Source organism: Marmota flaviventris, chromosome 6, assembly GCF_047511675.1.
Source record: "Marmota flaviventris isolate mMarFla1 chromosome 6, mMarFla1.hap1, whole genome shotgun sequence".
Taxonomy (NCBI): Eukaryota; Metazoa; Chordata; class Mammalia; order Rodentia; family Sciuridae; genus Marmota; species Marmota flaviventris.
In genome coordinates, this window is record NC_092503.1 from 16,184,721 (window position 1) to 16,207,166 (window position 22,446).

A 22,446-nucleotide genomic window follows, 5' to 3' on the forward strand; every position below is an offset into this window, starting at 1 on the left:
ATCACTGATGGTAGGCTACCTAGCAACTGCCTTCAACAATGTTGATTTCAGACCGGACTCTAAGGGGGTAACGAAATTCTTTGGTCTTTTAGAATAAAAGGGATGAATCCGGGGGCTGGAATTCAAGGAGCTAAACACCCAGGCCCAAGAAGTCCCTAGAGGAGGCAGGAAAAAGGATAAGACCCCAGGCCCCAACTTTACCCTTTGCTTTGGGTCCACCTTCTCCGGGTAATAGCCAGGGCCGCGCGAGAATGAGACGAGGAGGTCGGAAGCCAGTGGCTGGGAGGCAACCAGAGTCCCTGGGCGCGCGCTCCGCACCATCGCAGAAAGCGAAACGAGGGCCAATTCCTACCACCACAGCGATCCCGATGACGGATGACACCCTGGGCCAAGCAGCTTCGGAAAGACCGAGGGGCGGAGCTGCGATCAGATGCAGGGGACAGGGAGGGGAGTGGTACAGGGGGCGGGGCCTCAGGCTTCAAAGGCTCTTTTCCCGGAGGAGGTCTCCGGATGATCTCCAGCACAGTGACCCTGGCCAGTGCAGGCCTACTTACTCTCATTCTTAGCATCCATTCTAACCTTACTTTCTTTGAGCGGTGCCAGCTGTAGAGTTGGAAAGTCGAACTTATGGGGACACCTTCGTCCCCTCCACACTCCCCATACTTCCCCTGCAGGTTAGGTGCCCCAGTTCACCTCCTCGCAGCAGGTTCTCGACCCTGCATCTGCACTGGGACCCAGGTAGCCCAGGGAGCAGAAAAGAAAGGAAAAAGTTAGGGCAGGAGGATGGGAGGGGGCGAGATGGCAGGAGAGATACAGATGGCTTGTGTAAATCCCCAGTGCCACTTCCATACAAGAAGTGGGACTCGTGCAGGGTCCAGCCACAGAGGTGATCCGAACTATGATTCTGTAAGGACACGGTGACCAGGCGGGGGAATACTAGGGGGAGAAACTATGGCCAGATGCCAGAGGCAGGGTGCTACCGGCGGGGGTGAGGGCGGGTGTCAGGACTCGACCATTGAAGGCTCTGATCGCTGCCCAGGTACAGCAGCGCTCCAGAGCTCCTGAAGGATGGCAGGTGCAGAACCCGCTATTCTCATTCATACCATCCAGGCTCTGTTCCCGCCTTAATTTCTTTGCTCTGTGCGGGCCGGTGAGTTGAGGGATCCAACCTACGGGGACACCTCCATCCTCTCCTCACTCCCCAGACTTTCCCTGAGGGCTTTGTCCCTCTGGTCCACAGCAGGTTCTCCACTCTGAGCCTGCGGTTGGAGCCCTGGGACCAAGGTAGCCCAGGGAGCGGAAAAGAGAGGAAAAAGTTAGGGCAGGCAGATGGGAGGGAGCGAGATAGCTTGGTATAGGTCCCCAGTGTCACCAAGGAAGCGGAACGTGCACCAGATCCATCCACAGCAGCGATTCTGAAACATTACTGTGTCCTGGGCAGCTGGAGGGCGCGGGGGAGGGGAAGAAGAGTAGACGGAGTTACGTCCAACGCAGGAGGCGGGCATTGCTGGGGGGCGGGCCCTGGGACTTTAAAAGCTCTCACCGCGGCCAAGGTCCCACGGTGATCAAGAGCTCCCTAACTATGGCAGGTGTAGTCTGCGCTACTCTGATTCTTATCATCGAGGCTCTACTCCAGCCTGACTTTCTTTGGGCGGTGCCAGACGGTGAGTTGCGGGATCGAACTTGTGGGGACACCGCCGTCCCCACTTTATTCCCCAGGCTTCTCCTGCGGGCTCTGGGTCACACTTCATCGCAGCAGGTTCTAGATCTTGCAGCTGCGGTGGGAGTGGCGGGACCGCGGTAGCCCAGGGAGCGGAAAAGAGACAAAAAAGTAAGGGCAGGAGGATGCGAGGGAGCGAGATGGCAGAAGACAGCGAGATGGCTTAGTGTAGGTCCCCAGTGCCACCATCGTAATCTGAACCATGTTCCCGTGATTCCGCTGGGACACCGGGCCCCAGGCAGCAGGAGGGCGTGCGCTTTGGAGGGCGGGGGAGGAAGGATGGTGACGAATAGACCGAGCTACAGCCAAACGCGGGAATTGGGCGCTGCTGTGGGCGGGGCCTCGGACTTAAAAGGCTCAGACAGCTGCCCGGGTCCTGCCCTGCTCCTGGGCTTCTTAAGGATGGTAGGTGTAGTCTGAGCTACTCTCATTCTTAGCGTTCAGGCTCTGCTCCCGCCTTACTTTCTTTGGAGGGCGCCAGCGGGTGAGTTGAGGAATCGAACTTACGGGGACACCTCTGTCCCCTTCTCAGTCCCCAGACCTCCCCTGCGGGCTCTGCCCCTCAGGTGCGTGCCCTGCTTCAGGCGCTTGTCCCTGCACCTGCGGAGGGAGCCACAGACCTAGTTAGACCAGGGAGCCAAAGAGAGAGGAAAGGGTAAAGGCAGGAGGATGGGAGGGAGCGAGATGGCAGTAGATAGCAAGAAGGCTTGGTACAGGTCCCAGATGCCACTTCTGACTTTACTCCTTGGAGGGGGAGGGGGGCTAGAGAGTCTCTAGAGGCCCAGGAGCACCAAAGAGCCACTGTGAAAGGGTGTGCGTTTTCCCGCTGCGGGTGGCATTCACTTCTGGACTCCAGGAGAGGTGTTGTGCGTTTCCAGGGAGGAATTGCCCTGAACTCCTTGAGGCCCCTTTGCCCAGCATAGAAGTCTCTATCACAAGTCGTCCTGAGTCATAGTGGCAGGTCCAGTCCCTTCCAAGTTCATGCGATATCTACTTTTTAGAATTTTCTTTTCAAGGGAAAGAAAGGTGGGGGGAGGTATCTCATGAAAATCAAAGGGAGATCAGTGGGAGTAGGTCCCCAGTGCTACCTCCATGCAGGAAGTGGAGATTCTGCCACCACGGAGATCTGAACAACAATTCAGCTGGGACACCAGGGCCCAGGCAGCAGGAGGGCGTGCGCTGTGGCGGGCAGGGGAGGACGATGGTGACAAATAGAGGGCGCTACAGCCAGATGCGGGAATTGGGTGCTTCTGGGGGCGGGGCCTCGGACTTGGGCTCTGACAGCTGCCAGATCCTGCAGTGCTCCTGGGAAGAAGGAGAGGAGAGAAAGTGGAAATACACGGGAATTATATTGGCCAAATTCTGTTGCTATATTGTGTGTTACAAATATGTAACAACAAATGCGACCATTATGAACAACTATAATGCACCAATAAAAATAGGGAATTAAATTAAAATGATAAATATCACAAAAGGATTTCTTACATTTGAAATATTCCTATTCCAATCAGTAAGAAAACAGTTAACTAAAGTATGGTAAATTCTTCTACTAGAGAATTATTCATTTGTCATAAAGTACATCTGAGATGCATTTGTATTTTTGACAAATATCAAGAGTCATGTGAAAAAATAGAATTTTCTTTAAATTGTGTGTGTGTGTGTGTGTGTGTGTGTGTGGTGCTGGGGATTGAACCCAGGGCCTTGTACATGCGAGGCAAGCACTCGACTAAGTAAGCTGTATCCCAAGCCCATATTTTTTGTTTTTTAATTAGTGCATTGTAATTATACATAATAGGAACAGGGATGTAGCTCAGTGGTAGGCTGCATACACCAGACCCAGGGTTGATGGAAGACCTTAGAAGATGAATAGGCAGAACTAATATTGTCAAAATGGCCAATTTTGCAAAAGTGATCTACACTTGATGAAATCCCCCATTGAAATATGAATGACAACCTTCATAAAACTAGGTTGGGGGACAGGCATAACATTCATCTGGAAGAGTAAAAGAACCAAAATAGATAAAGCAATCCTGAGTAGGATCCCTCCCTTTCCTCCCTTCCTCCCAACCCTTCATCCTATTTCTCTACCCTTTTGGTCTCCTTTCTATTTTCATGATATTTGTTGTTGTTGTTTTCCTTTTTTCTCTATGGTCTCTACATATGAGAGAAAATGTATGAACCCTAACTTTCTGAGTCTGGTTTATTTCACTTAACATGGTCCTCTTCTGTTCCATCCATTTTTCTCAAACAATATGATTTTGTTCTTCCTTAGGGATGAATAAAAGTCCATGGTGTATATATTCATTTACTTTACTCATTTGTCTGTTGACAGAAAATTAGGCTGGGTCACTGATTTGGCTATGGTCAATTGTGCTGCTATAAACATGGATATTCCTTTATCTCTATTGAATATTCTCGCTTAATTCTTTTGGATAAATACCAAAGAATGGGATAACTGGATAATATGGTAGTTTCATTCCTAATTTCCCAAATACGTGACTTCCAAATAACCCAGCCGATAAGTGGGCAAATGAAATAAACATGTTTCTCAAAAAAAAAAAAAAAAAAAAAAAAAAGCACCAATGAGCAGGAAATATATGAAAAACTACACAATGATTTTATCTCCAACTAGAATGGCAAGCATCAAGGACAAAATCACAATTAAAGCCAGTGAGGATGTACAGGGGCAGGAGAGGGGAAAAGAAAACATATACAAGATTGGTAGGAATGTATGTTAGTATGGCTGCCTTTGAGCTACAAGAGCAGAGTTGAGTGGTTGTAACAAGGACTGCAAAGCCTAAAATATGTAATAGTAAGCCCTTTACAGAAAATTCCAGGGTCTGGGATGGAAATAAGATTGGAAAGGATAAAGTTGAACTACATGTGTCTTTCAAGGTTTTAGATTGGTACAAATCTCCATGAGTTCTCTAGGATGAGATATTATTTAAATATAGTATCTGGGAAATGGGGGAGACAGTGTCAGAAGATTCCTTGGCCTTCCCTACTAGGGTAGCTCTAACTCCACATGTGACCCACCAAGCCCATGATTGTTCATTTCTATTACAAATTCAGGGAATTTGAAATGACCCCTATGAGCAGAACCTGGGACAGGTTCATTCTTTCCTGGCCCCACATGCACCATTGTCAGTACCAGGGGGCCATATTGATGCTTCAGATGCCTGGACATGAGGTCAGCTCACACTGTCTCCAGGATGAATGCTTTCTCTCTCTCTCTCTCTCTCTCTCTCTCTCTCTCTCTCTCTCTCTCTCTCTCCAGAGTCCCATGTGAATGGGCATATGGCCTTGTGGGACAGGCTGAAAAGGGACACTGAACTGGCTCTGGGGTTGAAGGGTGAGAGCCATGTCTCTCCTCCTAGGAATGATTTCAGGCTCTGAGACATGGCCCAGGTCTGGAAACTGAGCCAATAACCAGACTTTGGGTGGGTATCAACACTCAGCTGCCTGATTGTCCATCCTTGGGTTTGCTTCACTTCTTGAAATCAGGCAGAATCTGAGTTGCCTGCCCAGGTACTTTGCTATGAGGTTCCCTGTGATCTGTCAACCCCGGGTTTAGCTCCCTGAGTGTCAGGTCCCTGGCTGACTTCCTCCTTTTTCACTGTCTGCACCATTGCACACACTTTTCTTCCACCTGTTCATTGCCTATTTGGAGTCTATGTTATCAGCATTTTTATTCTCCTTTACTACTGGGACCCCAGTTCTGAAATCCAACTTCTACCATAGACCCCAGCCTTTAGCAATCATCACCAATGAACTTATAGACAATGCTGGTGACCTTGAGAGCAGACTTTATATAATGTTTAAAGCAGATTAAACTTACATATCTCTGTAAATTTCAAAATCCTTTCTATTTTATTTTTCTTAGGGCATTTTAGTTATACATGGTAGCTGGATTCATCCCAACACAATCACACATGCAGGGAATCTGACCCACTCCAATTTGGTCCCTATTTTCCCCCCTTCCCCCAGTCCCCCTCCATTGAGCCTCCCCATACTCACCCATTTACCATCCATGGTTGATGTTTTCCAAACACATAAAAGAGAAGTTCCCTGTGTTACATTTATACATGCATATAACATGATTGTGTTAACTTCATTCTGAATTTCCTCCCTTTCCTGTCCCCCGTCCCTCCCTATCTCCTTCTACTCCACTGATCTTTCCTGTATTGTTTTGATAACTGATCCTCCTCACCATCTCCTTTCGCTTATTTCTCTCTATCTTCCACATATGAGGGAAAACATTTGACCCTTGTCTCTCTGAATCTTCACTTAGCAGGATATTCTCCATTTTCATCCATTTACAGGCAAATGCCATAATTTCATAATTCTTTATTTTAAATTCCATAATTTTATTTTTCTTTATTAAATCATAGATCTGCTGAGAAACTTGTATCCAGAATATATATGAAGTCTTTTAAAAGTCAACAAGATAAATTCCCCAATACACAAAAGATCTAGACATTTCTCCAAAGAGGATACATTAGTCATTAATAATCACATGAAAAGATGTTTAATATCATTAGTATTTGGAAAATACAAATCAAAGTCACAGTTTCACTAAGTGAAGGAAGTTAATCACAAAACCAACTTATTGTATGATTCCATTCATATGAAATGTCTAGAATAGACAAAAGCATTGAGACCAAGTAGATTACTAGTTGCCAGGTGCTACAGGGAGGGGGTGAAGATGTGAGTTCCATTAGAGATTTGGCCTTAGTTTCTTGTAATGATAAAAATGTTGTCGAATTAGGTAGCAAAACCAGATGCACAACTCTGTGAATATACCCAAGAACATACTGAATTGAACATTGTAAAAGGGCCAGTTTTATGTTTGTGAACATCAGATGGTATGCAAATATCTCAAAAAAGCTTGCCCTGACTCTGCTTCTTAAAATAAAGGTCACAGTCCAATTAAGTGAGAGACCACCTAGAAGGTTGCTGTAGTAACAGGCATCAGGTAAAAGTTGGTGGATGAACTAGGGTGGGTGCAGGGATGAGAATGAGAAGTGATCAGATTCTGATAGAATTTTTCTCCTCATTTGTGGAAATGTGGGAGATTCCCATGCCAAATGAATATTGTTTGTGGTTTGTATTGTGTGTGTATGTACACTAAAATCTTCAGGATAGCTTCATGTTTTCTCTTATTGCGTTGTATAGTGACTATGTGACAAAGTCAAATTAAAGAGATCCCCAGGATTCTACTTGGGTTTCTGGATTATAGAGAATGGAGAGGCAAGGACAGTGAAACAAGGGAAAAACTAGTGTTCAGTGGAAGCAGGAATTTGGAGCCAGAGGAGACCAGAACAATATGGATACAGCACAGAAATCAGATAGTGGAGGGAGACATTCAACTTTCCAGAAAACATGAGGAAGAGGCTGTGGTGAGCCGTTCCTATAGACCGTGGCCGCCATTAGAAGATGGCGCCGGCTTCCACTGTGGTATGTGACAAACAACTCCTTATCTGAGAGAGTTGGCACATGATTTTTCACCACCCTGTGAGAAAGTTCCACGCGGCAGCTTTGCATTGGGGCTTGGGATGCTTTATTAAGGCTGGGAGGGCATCCGGGGGAGAGAGAAGAGGAGAAGGAGAAGAAGAAATATCAAGGGCCTGAATAAACTGCTGAAAGAAGATTCCTGAGTTGCGTCTTCCTTGCGGGCAAGGGGTCGCGACAAGTGGTGCCGAAACCCGGGAACCAGAACTTTCAGCAGTCAGGGGTGGTGCACCGGTTAGTCCCAGGTAAGTGGGATCCGCGACCAAAGCGGGGTTAGTCCCTAGTAAATGGGATCCGCGACCAAAGCGGGGCAGCTCCTCTGTAAACACAGAGAGAGCCTTACATTTTATTGCAGCTGCACTGTGTACTTTTGCTTCTACTTTCGCTTTTGTTTTTTGTGCTTCTTTTGTTGTTGTGTCATGGGTGCCGCATCTTCAAGTCCGCTTCTCCTGGCCCTAGATGGCCTGTTGCGTTCCAAGGGCCTGGAAGTGAAACATTGTACTTTACAGAGATTTTTACAGAAGATAGATATCGCTGCACCGTGGTTTGCATTTTCGGGCAGCCTTACTGTACCTAGTTGGGATAAATTAGGCAAAGATCTTGACTTTGCATCTGAGCAGGGCATATTAGAGGGTGGGGTGATACCCCTTTGGAACATGGTCCGTAGTTGCCTTACAGATGGTAAATGCCAAGAAGCTGTGAGTGAGGGTCAGGCCGTTCTTGAACAACTACATGAGGAAAAATCTGAAGGATCACATAGTGAAGTGGCAGAGAGTATCAAAAGTAACAGTAGTGAGAAGGCAAAAGAGCCTGAAGATAAAAATAGGAGAAGGCTCTATCCAGACTTGACCGAATTCAAAACATCTGAGGACACAAGCAGCTCAGAGTGTTCTGAGGACCTTGATATATTGTTGCAACAACTACATAAGATAAAAGTAAAAAAGAAGAAAAAGGAGACACAAGGCGCGCATGCCTACTGTAAGAAGGGGGAGGGATCTAATATTGGTCAACAAAACTCTGAGGAGGAGGAGGTTGAAAATTTAGAAGAAGATATGATGCCTGTTGCCCCACCCCCGTATGTGGGGGGGAGCCAAGGTTCCGGGAGGTCTTTTCATGCACAAGTTTGGAGGACAGTTAATACAGATATGGGACTTGCGTACCCGGTGTTTCAGGACAATAATAGGGGAAGATATCATGAGCCTTTAGACTTTAAGATAGTTAAAACCTTGGCAGAATCCGTCCGTACTTATGGCATAGATGCCGCTTTCACTCTCACTCAGGTGGAGGGACTTACTAGATTTTGTATCCCTCAGATTGGGCTAGTCTAGTCCGCGCTTGTGTTTCCCCAGGGAAATATTAGGAGTCCAAAGTTGGCTGTTTAATGTTTCTGGCACTACCCAAGACTGGGAGCGAGGTAGGAGGCTTAAAATTTTTGCAAATAATTCACAATTATCTAATGCTACATTACCCTCCGCAGCAGTCTGTCTCCAATCTCCGTTCCTGTTTCTTTTGGCTAATGTTACATTACAGGGGATGCTTAATTGTTCTAATGTTACTTGCTACTTGTCTGAGTGTTGGAATGGCTCCTGGATTATGGCAGTGATTATGAAAATTCCAACCTTTGTCCCGATCCCGGTTACTGCAGATCCAGAATCCTTTCCTATTGTTGAATTGATTAGAACCCGTAGAGATTTTGGAATTATGGCAGCTATAGTGACAGCTGTGGCAGTGTCTGCTGCTGCAGCAGCTACAGCTGGAGTAGCCATGGCCAGCCAAGTACAAACTGCTGCCACTATTAATCAGGTTATTCAACAAACGTCCACCATACTTGAATCCCAAAATTCAATTAATCAACATATTTTGTCAGGGATTTTAGCTGCCAACCAAAGGATAGATTTACTCCAAGCTCAGGTAGAAGAATTGGCTGACTTGGTGCTTTTGGGTTGTGTTGACCAACGTGCACATTTATGTATAACCTCTGTCAGATTTAATGATTCCAGGAATGCCTCCCGCATCATTGGCGAATATTTGGCCGGAAATTGGTCCATGGCAGCGGAAGACATGATCCAGTCTCAACTAACCCAGATAGCTGTCTTGAACAGTACCCGTGTCGATCCCGTGACTTTGGGTCAATTCACCGATTGGATATCTTCTGCTTTTTCCTTCTTCAAAGAGTGGGTGGGAGTAGGCATTTTTGGGGCAATGTGTTGCTTCGGTGTTGTACTTTGTTTGTGGTTTCTCTGTCGCCTTAAAACTCGCCATGCACAAGAAAAGGCTATGATCATACAAGCTCTTGCAGCTTTAGAAAATGGCAACTCACCTCAAGTCTGGCTTGCGCATCTTAAACAGTAAACCTTTGTCATGGTCGTTGCACCCCAAGTTATTATAACATTGCACTGGGATCGACATGACTTTCCTTGTTATTCTCTTAGTGTTGGAAAGCCCTTGCACTCTGCTGGTCTTGCTGCCATTGCACGCAGATGGGTTTCCACACTAGTGCTTTACTATCGCTTTAAAGTCCGTGCCTTTCTTTCAGGGTGCTGTCAACTTGTTTGTCATTAATACAGCCACAGTTCAGCCTCAGCTATCCCCCTTCGTCCACCATCGTCACGATACAGGATGCGAGGCAAGGCACTGCACTTGAGTGATCCTTGACGTGGACCTCAAGGAGAGCATGTCCTATTGCATGCGGGTTAGACGCGTCCACGCCCCGCCCCACGAAAAAAGGCGTCGGCTGATATGGCCTCAGATCTGGGGAAGGGCCCTCCTTAGGACTGAGTCATACTATGCAGCCACTTCTGCACAGTGGGATAGGACCTCTACTCTCGCCTGTATTGTTTTATAAAACAGAAGGGGGAACTGTGGTGAGCCGTTCCTATAGACCGTGGCCGCCATTAGAAGATGGCGCCGGCTTCCACTGTGGTATGTGACAAACAACTCCTTATCTGAGAGAGTTGGCACATGATTTTTCACCACCCTGTGAGAAAGTTCCACGCGGCAGCTTTGCATTGGGGCTTGGGATGCTTTATTAAGGCTGGGAGGGCATCCGGGGGAGAGAGAAGAGGAGAAGGAGAAGAAGAAATATCAAGGGCCTGAATAAACTGCTGAAAGAAGATTCCTGAGTTGCGTCTTCCTTGCGGGCAAGGGGTCGCGACAAGAGGCCTTCATCTCAGATGAAGACTTTCCACTCAGCAGGGCACAGTGGCACACGCCTGTAATCCCAGCAGCTTGGGAGGCTGAGGCAGGAAGACTGGGAGTTCAAAGCCAGCCTCAGCAATTTAGCAAAGTGCCAGGCAGCTCAGGGGAGAGACCCTGTCTCTAAGTAAAATATTTTTTAAAGCCGGGGATGTGACTCAGTTGTTCAATACCCAGTTTAAAAAAAAAAAAAATCAAAACCAAAAATTTTAGATATCTGAAGCACTAAAAATATTTTCAGGGACAACTATAGTAAAACTGAGAAACAATACACAAAACTGAAGTGGATTCTGCAATAAACAAAATTTCTTCTTAAATTTTTTATTATGATGCTCTGAATAACACTACAAAAGTTAATTTGATACTTTTTTCATTCCCTCAGTTTGGTGATATGTGCTACATGTCCTCCACTGACCAGTCGAGGTAGAATGAAGTTTTGGCCAGGGGACAAATCCAGCTTGCTGTTTTTACAGCCTGTGATCTAAAAAAAAAAAAAAAAATGTGTTCTGACTTTTGTCTCTCTTATACCCTGCCATCCTCTGCCAATGATCCTGCAGACCATGATCTGAATCTTGTCTCCTATCACTCAAGGTTGGACTCCTTTCCCAGAAACTCCCTCACTCTCTGGATATTGTGGAAATAGATCCTTGGTTCTAGAATCTCCCTACAATCTTACTTCCCTGTGTCCTACTCATTGCCAATTTCCACCTTCTCCTTCAGGAGCCCTCTGACCACCTGAGCCTACTGTTCACTTACCACATTTCCCAGGATGCTTTGGCTGTTCATTGTCTGCTGAAAGTTAACTTTGTGTTCAGGTAGAGTACAATAGGTACCTGGAGGAGAGACGCTTGTTCTTCGGCAGCATGCCCCATACCCAGCCCAGGTTTTTGCTCATTGTAACAGCTCTCCAAAACATGTTTTTGCCAAATGGTTGTTCAAAATGTAGAGCTTGAGAATGAGGCTCCTGCTCTACCAGCCAACCCTAATGGGTTCCTTCTGGAGTCACAGGGGCAGGGGGATAAAGGGTTCTTTTCTCCCCATCCAGCCTCCCCTGACCGACTCCTACATGCTCACTGTCTTTAGTACAGCCTCAACATGACTCAGTCCAGACTGGAACAGCTGTGCTGATTGGTCCATGGCTGGCTGGATGAAACCTTGTCCTTCTCTTTGACAATGACAGCATGGCTCCCTGACATGATTAATGACAGATTAGGGGTGACACAAAGGCATGGGGAGGCCCAGACTATATCAAATACAGCCACAAGGTCAGGATAATTTTCTTGGAGAGAAAGCTGGAGACTTCCCTAATCAGCCTGGGTTTGGGGAGGGTCAGGTTGGGCGTCAGTGAGCAGGGGTGGGTTAAAGAAAGAACAGATATGTGGGCAGATGCTGGGGTTGCATTTGTGTGAAATAACAGGTAGCAGTTAGTCTAACCTTTAGTGTGTGCAAGACTGGAGAACAGAACTGGGGCCTTTCACAATCAGTAGGATAGGTGCCTCCAGTTTATGGACCCCTTTGTGCCATAGTAACTTTGTCAATGCACCTCTAAAATAAAAGAAATATCTAGAAATTCTGTATATGAGGTAGTTAGGGCTAAATAATAAATATTTATGCTGTAGCAATATGAGAGTCAATTAAGAAAATCATATACCCAAGTTGAAAGAAAAACCGATATGTTTATTTTTTTTCTTAAATAAGTAAATTTACTAACAAGACATGTGTATCTGTTGGGCACCATACAATTTCCCCAACCAGGAATCAGACTGTACACTGACATCTTCATTTCCCATTTCACACACATTTTTATATCAGTATTTAAGTTTTATCGCTGCACCTGCTGAAAATATAGAGTGTAAAAATAAGATAATCCAAAGAAATTTTGCATAATATAAATGTTGAAAATGGAAAAAAAAGAAATGAATAAAAACTTTGAAATAGTACTTCCTATGGTGTCCAGCAAAGGACAGTGTATTTTGTTCAAATCCTTCTTCATTTGGGTGTAGAATTCCTCTGACTAGCTTCTGCAATCCTAGTTTAGTGCTGATAAATCTTCTAATTTAGACTTACCTTGCAAGGCTTTATTTTGACTTTAATTATGAAGGATAACTTTTGCAAATATTGTCATTCAGGTTGGCAGTTATTTTCTTCCAAGGTTTGAAATATATCGTTCCATGCCTTCTTGGCCTTTAGAGTTTCTTCTGAGAAATCTGCTGTTATTCTCCTAGCTTTGCCTTTGTAAGTGACTTGGCACTTCCCTCTTGCAGCTGTTAATATTGTCTCTTTTTTTGTGCTTTTTGCAGTTAACTATAATACATCATGGAGAGATTCTTCCCAGGTGGTGTGTATTTGAGGTTCAAATGCCTCCAGTACCTGGATGTCCACATCAGTCACAAGATTTGAGAAATTTTGCCGCAGTCCAGCTGCAGCAAAATAATCAGGGGGGTGACGAATAACTTGTGTAGATTGATACAGCACGAATGGGAGCCGTTTATTGTAGGACAGGAACGGTATTTATACATTCCACACAGCTTATCTAATTAGCATAAACTAGATACATCAGTCAACCAATAAGGAATCTTCACACTTAATGGCTCACTGGAGTTACTTCACAAACCACTCCCTCTGGCATTTTGCCAGGCGCCATCCAGACTTGTTTACAGACTCTAACAAAATTTTATGTTATTTCACAGAATAGGTTTTTCCATGCCATTAGTCTGTAGCTTGAATCCCTCTTCTAAACCTATGATTCAAATGCTGGGTCTTTTACTGTTGTCCCAGAGATCTTGTACATTCTCTTCTTGTTATGGTTTGGATGTGAGGTGTCCCCCAAAAGCTCATGTGTGAGACAGTGCAAGAAGGTTCAGAGGAGAAATGATTGGGTTGTGAGAGTCTTAACCCAATCAGTGATTTAGTTCCTAAGAGGGATTAACTGAGTGGTAACTGAGGTGGTAGGCTGTGGCCGGAGGACGTGGGAATTGGGGTGTGGCTTTGAGTATATATTCATATCTAGCAAGTGGAGACCTCACTCCCTGCTTCCCTCTGCCACACTCTTCTGCCATGATATTCAGCCTCACCTTGAGCCCCAAAGAATGGAGCCTCCTATCTGTGGATTGAGACCTCTGAAACCATGAGCCCTTAAATAAACTCTTCCTCCTCTACAACTGTGCTGGTTAAGTCCTTTAGTCACAGCAGCAAAAAAGCTAGCTAAAACACTTCCTATTTATTTTTTGTTCTTATGATTTGAATGTGCTAATTTCATATACCTTGTCTTCAAACCCTAATATTCTTTCTTCTTCTTGATCTAGTCTCTTGCTGAGGCATTCAACTGAGGTGGTCTTCTTGTCACTGTTATTTGGTACCAGGGATTGAACTTCGGGGCACTTGACCATTAAGCCACATCCGTGCCCATTTTTGTATTTTATTTAGAGACAAGGTCTCACTGAGTTGCTTAGTGCCTCTTATTGATGGCTTTGAACTCACAATCCTCCTATCTCAGCCTCCCTACCTCCTGGGTTTACAGGCACCACTGTGCCCAGCTCAACTGAGTTTTTAGTTTGACTCATTGAGCTTTTTAATTGATAAATTTCTTTACGATACTTTTTTTTTATTTTCAAGATTTCTGCCTGGTTCTTTTTCAGAATTTCCATATTTTTATTGAAATGCTCTTTCCTATTCTTCATCGTTTTCCTTAATTCATTCAGCTATTTATTTGTATCTCCTTTGAAGGTATTGCCTTTTTAACAATCTTTCTAATTCTTTGTCCCCATTTCATCCACTTCAATGTCTTTGAATTTGATCACTCGGGCATTTGTGCATATGAGCGAGCAGTCTTGTTTTTTGGCATTTCCTGTTTTTCTATGTTGAGCTGTGTACATCTGTTGGGATGGCTCTCTCTTCCACTTTTATGTGGGGGTCTTCTTATTGAGCAGCCTTCTTTTGATGATGTGCTCTCGGATATTAGTTTTCCATGTAGTGTTGAGTTAATTCCAAACGGAATCTGCATTGTTAATTCCTTGTGTTTTCTTAGGCTGTGTTTGGTAGGGTTTGATTCTCTGAGTACTATGTCAGAACCTGAGAGATCCACCTTTGCTGTAGAAATCACATGTGCGGGATCCCTCTGCTACTTCAGGTAGGAAGGTATATGAGGTGTGCTCTCTAGGGCACTCCTCCAGACTTGTCAGCACTGTGCCTTCTGAAAAAGTTTGAGAGCAACCTCTGCCAGGGACCCTCACAGATGGCATGGCCACAACAGTTGTGTTATTTCTCTCTGGTGTTGCTAAGGGGTGAATGTCCATCGTGGGTCCTCATGCCTCCACCACCTACCTGTGCCTACTTGGGGCCGAGTCATCAGCTAGGAGCTTTTTTGTCTTCCCTATTCTCCCCTCTCCTTTAGGGTGAGATATCTACCAAAGTTTGAGCAGGATTAGGTCATGGATGGTATATAAGGTACAAATTCTCTCAAATAGGTTGAGGGTATAGCAGAGCACACACACCCAATGCATTCAGAGTGCTTGGTTCAATTCAGCACCACTTTGAGAGGAGAGAACAACCACCAGTAACAACAAAAATTAAAAGCAAACCACATTATGTGTGTGTGTGTGTGTGTGTGTGTGTGTGTGTAAAACGTACTAAAAATATCTACAGCACAAATAATTGTGGATAAGAAAGAGGCAGAGATAATAGAAAATACACTAGAGAGTTAAATGTCCACGAGACTCAAATTAATAGAAAAAATATAATTTTTTAAAAGGGAGAAGGGAAGAAAGAAGAAATAAAGAGAAAAGAAGGAAGGAAAGAAAGAAAGAAGATTATTAAAAATCCTATATTAGCTACATATCATTCCTACTGTTCATTTGGATTAGAAATAAAATATTCATTATTTTACTATATCTCTCATTTCTTTCTCAACCCTAATCTGCTGCAGTCTTGCTGGGCACAATCAGGAGCCACTCAAGCAGGAACAAACATTAGTTCTGAACTCCACCAGCATGCTCCACACGCTTCCCGGGAACCTCTCCCAAAAGTAATGCAAGCAGCTCCTCCAGGTACACACCACACCAACCGGAAATCCCTCCTCCATAACTTCCCCAACCAATGCGAATCCTCCAGGAATCCCCTGGAGAACTCCAAAGTAGCGCCAGAACTCCAAAGCAGTGGGCACCCAAGGCAGCAAGAGCCGCCCCATTGCCCGACAGTAAAGGTCAAATATACAATAAAATCAATCCAGCATCACAGCAATTATATATAGCTTAACTCCAATTATCATCTCAATGGTTCGCTGGCATCACCTTTCAAACATTCCCTCTGGCAAATGCCAGGCATCATTCTGACCTGCATGGCTCTCAACACTGATCTATGCCTCCTTCCTCTTTAGCCTGGATTATTGCATTCCTGCTCAATGGACTTGTTCAATCCACCCTATAGCAAAAAAAGAAAAGATAAAAGTTCAGAGAAGAGGAGAGAAAAAGAAAGGAGAAAGGGGGATTCAAAAAAAGAGAGAAAAAAACTAATTAAAAATTTAAAGTAAATAAAACTAGATAAATGTATGAAAAAATAATGAGTAAAAACAAAAGATGGGCTGGGGATGTTGCTCAAGCAGTAGCGTGCTCACATGGCATGAGCGGGACGCTGGGTTGGATCCTCAGCACCACATACAAATAAAGATGTTGTGTCCGCTGAAAAAAAAGAATAAATATTTAAAAATTCTCTCTCTCTCTCTCTCTCTCTCTCTCTCTCTCTCTCTCTTTAAAAACAAGAGAACACAGACAAAACAAAAACAAAAGTCAACAATTCTTCCTTGCTCAGGTATTTGAACCTCTAACTTTGGATCCACCAGTTATGGGGTAGTCATGGCTGCCATGAGGGTGCTTCTTCTTAGCTTCAGCCAAAGAAGCCAAACTAGATTTGCATGACGCAGACAGAATCTCACCCACCTTCCCCACTGGATTGGCTAGGGCAAAGCTGCCTGCATCAGGGCTGTATTCACTCCAGAGGTCTCTGTATGTGCAGCTGGGGACAGCAATGCTGCCAGTACTAGGAACCTTCACATGCAGGACCTTTGTGTACCCATATTCCTCTGTGATACCCAGTGAGTGAGTCAGCAGGATGGGATGTTTCCTCTTTGAAAACTGAGCAATTACTTTTCTCCATATGAAAGCCAGATAAAGCCAGGCATGGTGGCACACACCAATGGACAGAAAGGGTACATTTTGAGCAGAAAGTACATGAGTACGGCACTGTAGTATGCTGGTTTTAGTCTTTTTGGTATAGACCGAGGAGTGGGATAGAGGGGTCAATTGGTGGTTCCATTCCAAGTTTTCTGAGGAATCTCCACCCTGCTTTCCAAAGTGGTTGCACCAATTAGCATATAGGTTTTGACCATTTGTATTGCTTCTTCTATGAAGTGTCTGTTCAGGTCCTTTGCCCACTTATTGCTTAGGATATTTAGTTTTTGGGTGTTAAGTTTTGTGAGCTCTTTGTATATCCTAGAGTAAATGCTCTATCTGAGAAGCAGGCAGCAAAGATTTTCTCCCATTTTTTAGGCTCTCTCTTCACATACTTGATTGTTTCCTTTGTTAAGAAGAAGCTTTTTAGCTTGATACCATCCCTTTTATTGATTCTTGATTTTACTTCCTGTGCTTTAGGAGTCTTCTTGAGGAATTTGGTTCCTAAATTGATCTGTTCAAATTTTCTGTACCCTCCTGACTCAATTTTAGTAGATCATATGTCTCTTAAATTTAAGACAGAAAATGTTGACAAACTGGTAAACTGTTTTCTTAAAGAAGCTTCCTCCAGGGCCAGAGATCTTGAATTACCTCCAGATCAATCATCCAAAAACATCTCTCCACATAATTGAAGAACTTGGCTTTCCCTTTGGGAAGTGAAGCACCTTTTTGATATTTTCTTTCATTTTTGCTTTTCTGTCTTCAACAGAAGTAGGTCCTTGGTTTTTCAGGAGTTTTTCCCTGTGTTTAGGAGGATTCTTGACCTCTTGATCTTGGTGTCAGTGGCTTTGCATCTTTCCTGTTCTTGTGTCACTGTTGTGCATTTTCAGCTGCTGGGTCTCAGAGATTTTCTCACTAGAGCTTTTGTTTAGGTTCCTTATTAACAAAATCATCATCTTCAGCAGCAGCAAGTTTTGCTGCTTTCTGTTGAACCCTGATACTGCTTCCAGGGTCCAGCTGAACCACACATCATGTCAAGACCATAGGTGGTGTCATTTTCAAGTCCACAAGGGAAATTATTTACTGCACAGACATTTTTCAAAACTGCCACTATTGCCTTGAGGGGACTGCCTTCATAATTCATTCCCTTTACACCAGCACCTGAAATGACCATTCTAAAGAATTACTTGTGTTCATTTTCATCATTATCAACCTCAAAGTCATCATATTTGTCATCCTCTATTCTCAACAAGAAAAATAATTCTGGGGCGTTAGGACTTGTGTCTATATTAATTGAATCTTTCATTGTGATGTATTTAATGCAAATGGATCCCAATCATTAAGATGAAAGAAATTGAAAAGATTAGATTTAATGTGATCGAGGAGAGTGAGGCTGGGAGAAAATATAGACATGGGAAGAAACAGATGGCAACGAGGCAGGAAAAGGAGGAGGAGAAGTGGGTAGAAGAAGGGCAGAAGGAAGGAGCTCAGTAACCTCCAGCAAGCTCTGCTTCCCCTACAGAGACTGGGTATTCACAGTGAATTTTCATTTTTTAACATCTCCTTTTCTATGTTTGAGCATTCTATTAAAAGGAAATTCTGTGTTGCATTACCTGCTAAACATGTCTTTGACAACATTTTTCTTCACTGAATATCAACTGACCGGTTCTCAGTCCACCATTGTAGATTTGGGGCCAGCCCATGCCACAGGAGAAAAGGCATATTCGCACATGCCTGACTCCTTCTTGCCTGTTACTCTGTGATTTATTCTCAATAGAATGTCTCCAGTATATTTTGCTGTAGATCTTCTTTTGCTACTACTACTATGCTGCTGGTAGAAGCCTGGAAGACTCTGGTCCACGATTATTAGCAAGAACTAGTTGGGAACAGGGAGGAGAGATTGGGGCTCCATTATGGGTACAAACAAGTGGAGATCTCTTCTGAAGAATGACCAGAGAGTATGGTTAGGCTGGAGAGGTTCCCTGGAATCTGATGATCAGCTCATAGGGCTCCAGCCTAGGACACCAGACTAGGTTCTGTGCTCCTGTGTGGCAGCTCCCCTCTGCTGCCTTGTTCCTGCATCTACTCCATGATGACCAGCCTGAACACCAAGACCATGATGAATTGACCTGTGATCCCTGGTGCCTCCTTTTCCACTCTATTGGAAATACTGTCTGTTCAGCTAGGTTTTAATTTTCAGGAGAACAGATACCATTGTGTATTTTTTGTGCCCAGAACTTGGTTGAGATCACTGAAAGTGCTTTCAGATTAATCCTCCTGGTTACATTCTGCCTGTGCGGGGTCCCTGATAGCACGAGAGCATCCTACAACCTCAGTTAAAGGTGACACCAAATAAAAGATCTAGATAGAGGAGGTTTAGGATGAAGACTCCTCCCTCTGCCAGCCTGGCCCTTCAGAGGGAGTCTGGGAGTCACAGAAGGATGGGAACTAATGGTCCTCTTCTCCCTGTCCTGAACCTCACTTCCATGTTTCTCTCACAGGTACCCACTCTCTTTGCCTCGACTTCACTGTCAAATCTCAGTCCAGACCTGGGGAGTCCTGGTGTGAAGTGCAGGGCTCAGTGGATAAGACCACTTTCCTTCAGTATGACAGTGAGAGCAATAAGATCAAACCTTTGGGTCACCTGGGAAGGGAGGTGAATGCCACCAAAACATGGACACAATTGACTCAAATGCTGAGAGAACTGGGGCAAGAACTCAGGACGATCCTGCTTGACATGGACTTGGAACAAAAGATGGCCAGGGGTAAGTATGGAATGGGGTGAAGAGACAGAGAGAGCAGGAGAGAGGAAGGGGTGGAGTGCACATATGGAGGAGGCTCTGGGTGTAAAAGAGCTGAATATTGGCCAGCTTTAGAGGGATGTGGCAATTAATGGAGAAGAAAGGGCAAGCCTGGGAGAAAGAATACAGGCCTCTAAATGTGCAGAGAAACGCTCAACCTATTAGGAGGTGATGGATCTATCAAGAGTGGGAGATGATGGTTTTGTTGTGTATTGCAGGTCATCTCACCCTGCAGGCCAAGATGTCTTGTCAGCTTAAAGGAAAAAATCACATTGGTTCATTCTGGAATTTCAGCATTGCTGGACAGCCATCTCTCTGCTTAAATGTGATGCACATGGAGTGGACAGTGATTAATCCTAGAGCCCGGGAGATCAAGGAGAAGTGGGAGAATGACAAAGAACTGAGAGAACATTTAAGGAAGGTCTCCATGGGAGATTGCAGTCACTGGCTCAGGGAATTCTCAGAGCACTTGGAGGAAATGCCAGGTAGGGTGCTGAGTTTTCATGATATAGCTCAGCAGAGTGGGAAAGATGTGAGAGTTCTCTTTAAAGGTCTTATTCTGAGGGCTGGAGTTGTGGCACAGTGGTAGAGTGCTTGCCTGGCATGAGTGGGGCACTGGGTTCAATCCTCAGCACTACATAAATAAATAAAGGAAAGGTATTGTGTCAATCTATAGCTAAAAAAATTAAAAAATAAATAAATAAATGCCTAATGGCTTACCTGTAGGATATTAGCGTGTGTGTAATGGAAAATTTGTTGGGCTGAATGACTGACTGATTTCTTGATGGGCTTCCTGTCTGGATGGTCAGTGATAGCCATATGGATTTATCACCAGTCTCTCTTTCCCATCTCACCTCCTAAGTGCCCTTCATTATGTAGGAACTCCCATTCTCCATTAAATAATGATCCAGTCTTAATAGTCTGCTAACTAGTTCCCAAGTTATATATACTTCTGTAAGCTTTCAGGCCTTCTCTTCTCCCTATGTTATAATTACCCTTCAACCAGCTTCAGTGTTAACTTCTTATGAAGCCTTCCCTACCCCCTCAGACAAAATTAAGCACCACCAGTTGTGTCAACCGCCAAAGTGTCATAAGTACAATAAATATGCCAAAATGGATGGACATTTGCTGTCCCCTTCAATAGTGATGTGAGCTCCATAAGGACACGGCACAACCTCTGTTCATCTCTGTACCCCCAGGACCTGGTAGAATAGTGGTCCCATAATGAGTCAGTGAATATATGAGTCCCATGGGCTGCATGGGATCACAGGTGCTGAAGAATGGATATTTTCAAATCTGACAGCGATTTTGCTCTTTTATTTGTTTTAGCAACAACATCAAGAGTCCCAGTTACCGAGCAGTCTCCACATAACCGATCTGTTTCCATGATCATCATAGGGGTCGCCAGTGGCCTAATCATAATTATCTTCATCATCATCTTCTTTTTCTGGAGGAAAAAAAAAGACACAATTAAAGGTGAGGAATAGTCTGTTTTCTGTGGTTGTTTTTTCCTTTAGTGGGGAGCAGTGTCTGTCTTAGTCTGGTAGGGTCTTGGGACAGTGAGGGGAGGGCATACAGGAGTCTCTTCCTGAGTTGGGGCGGTTCTGAGATCTGGAAAACCTGTGTGAGTGTCGGGTTCAGATCTTTGGTTGAGGAGTTATTTGCTCTCTAGGATAATATCACATAGGTGAATAATTTTCCTTCATATTGTAGAAGCTGTTTCATCATCAACTATGAATTCTGTGGACCATGGGAAGGCAACATCATCAGACCAACTCGTGATGGCAAGAAGTGTCCTTTGATGACAGTCTTTATTCTGCCATTCTTTCCAACAAACTGTCCTCCATTTGGGTGCAATTGGGAAGACTGTGGATGTTTTCATTATTTATAGAAGAAAATGAAATAGAAGGGTATAAATCCTGGTATAATGAGGTTTATTTATGTGTTTACACTTATTTTTATATATACTTAAGTTACTGATGAGCAGAAACCACAAGTCAACTGTGCTAACTCCCTAGATGTCATGACCCAAAGGATTAAGGCCATAGAGTGAAGTGACATGTGGATATATTAACATCTTGTTGTGACACTTGGAACAAAAGAAAGGATAAAGTGTGACATGTTTATAGCTGGAACAGTTACCCTATAAAAAATATGGTTAACTCCCATTGTGGAGAGCAGTGACAATGACTGGTAGACCAGTGTCTGAGATTGCAATCCCTTTTGACTTCGTGGCTGTGGCATACTTGGTGGCTAGGAAAGTTTTGGTGCAAAGCCATAGGATGCCTGGTTGCTGTGAAGACGTCCTCCCTGCTAGAGACTTATCAGCCTCAACCTTATTCTCAGGTACCTCAGCTCCTGGGAATGAAGGAACTTCCTTCCTAAGATAAGGACAATGTTTCAATAGTTCTGCTGCTCCTGAATCTGCCTGTGAATTAGTAGCTTAAAACAATGGACTTTGTTGAGAGATGCACAATTCTACTAACATTGCACATTGCAAATGTAGAATGTAACTGAGGAAATAGTTTTATACTGTTGCTAACTCTGTAACTTTCATGAATATAAAGAATAATGCTTGCATAGTCTTTAATCCCTGATTTAGAGACATATATAATAAAGATTTCTGGTGTAATTTTTTAGACCTGCTTCTAAAGCCCTCCATCCAACCGCAGCTGTTTTATCTTCAAGATCCACGCATGTTAACTCTTTATTTCTTCCAATCTCTCATCGCCGCTCGCCGGAATCTTCTGCTAGTTTGGCCATGCTGGTCGTAGCTCCCATAGATAGGATCTATGACTGTCTTAGACCCAATTTTCATAGATAGGAGGAAAATAGCAGACACAAAAGAATGGATACTTTATGATTTAATTTATCTACATTTTAAAAAGAGACAAAACTAATCTTTAGTAATAGAAGTCAAATTATGGGGGATTTGGGGGTTTCATGATGGCAGTTTAGAGGAAGGCTGCATTCCTAGTTGCTCCATGGCTTGGGATTCAAGCAGCAGGAGTACTGCTTCTCTGCAAGGTGGGTAAAAGAGCGATTTCACTGAAAC

At 44.1% G+C, this 22,446-nt stretch overlaps 1 protein-coding gene and 2 long non-coding RNA genes across 5 annotated transcripts in view; 1 reads left to right on the forward strand and 2 right to left on the reverse strand.

Annotated features, from left to right (window-relative positions):
• Positions 1–413, reverse strand: part of LOC114095954 (uncharacterized) — a 288,590-nt gene extending 288,177 nt beyond the window's left edge. For 2 of the 3 annotated variants that reach the window (XR_011707697.1, XR_011707696.1), the window contains exon 1: positions 202–413. This is a non-coding gene — a long non-coding RNA (uncharacterized lncRNA). The remainder of the gene's footprint in view (positions 1–201) is intronic. The other variant, XR_011707695.1, reaches the window with a different exon arrangement.
• Positions 414–1,568: 1,155 nt separating this feature from the next.
• Raet1e (retinoic acid early transcript 1E) lies at positions 1,569–22,023 on the forward strand. The gene is made up of 5 exons (XM_071612915.1): positions 1,569–1,664; positions 19,092–19,355; positions 19,610–19,876; positions 20,721–20,867; positions 21,105–22,023. The coding sequence occupies exons 1-5, from the start codon at positions 1,583–1,585 to the stop codon at positions 21,191–21,193; spliced, it is 849 nt and encodes a 282-aa protein (XP_071469016.1). The 5' UTR covers positions 1,569–1,582; the 3' UTR covers positions 21,194–22,023.
• The window catches only part of LOC139706016 (uncharacterized), a 39,761-nt gene continuing 38,001 nt past the window's right edge, over positions 20,687–22,446 (reverse strand). Inside the window, exon 2 of the long non-coding RNA XR_011707698.1 lies at positions 20,687–20,838. This is a non-coding gene — a long non-coding RNA (uncharacterized lncRNA). The remainder of the gene's footprint in view (positions 20,839–22,446) is intronic.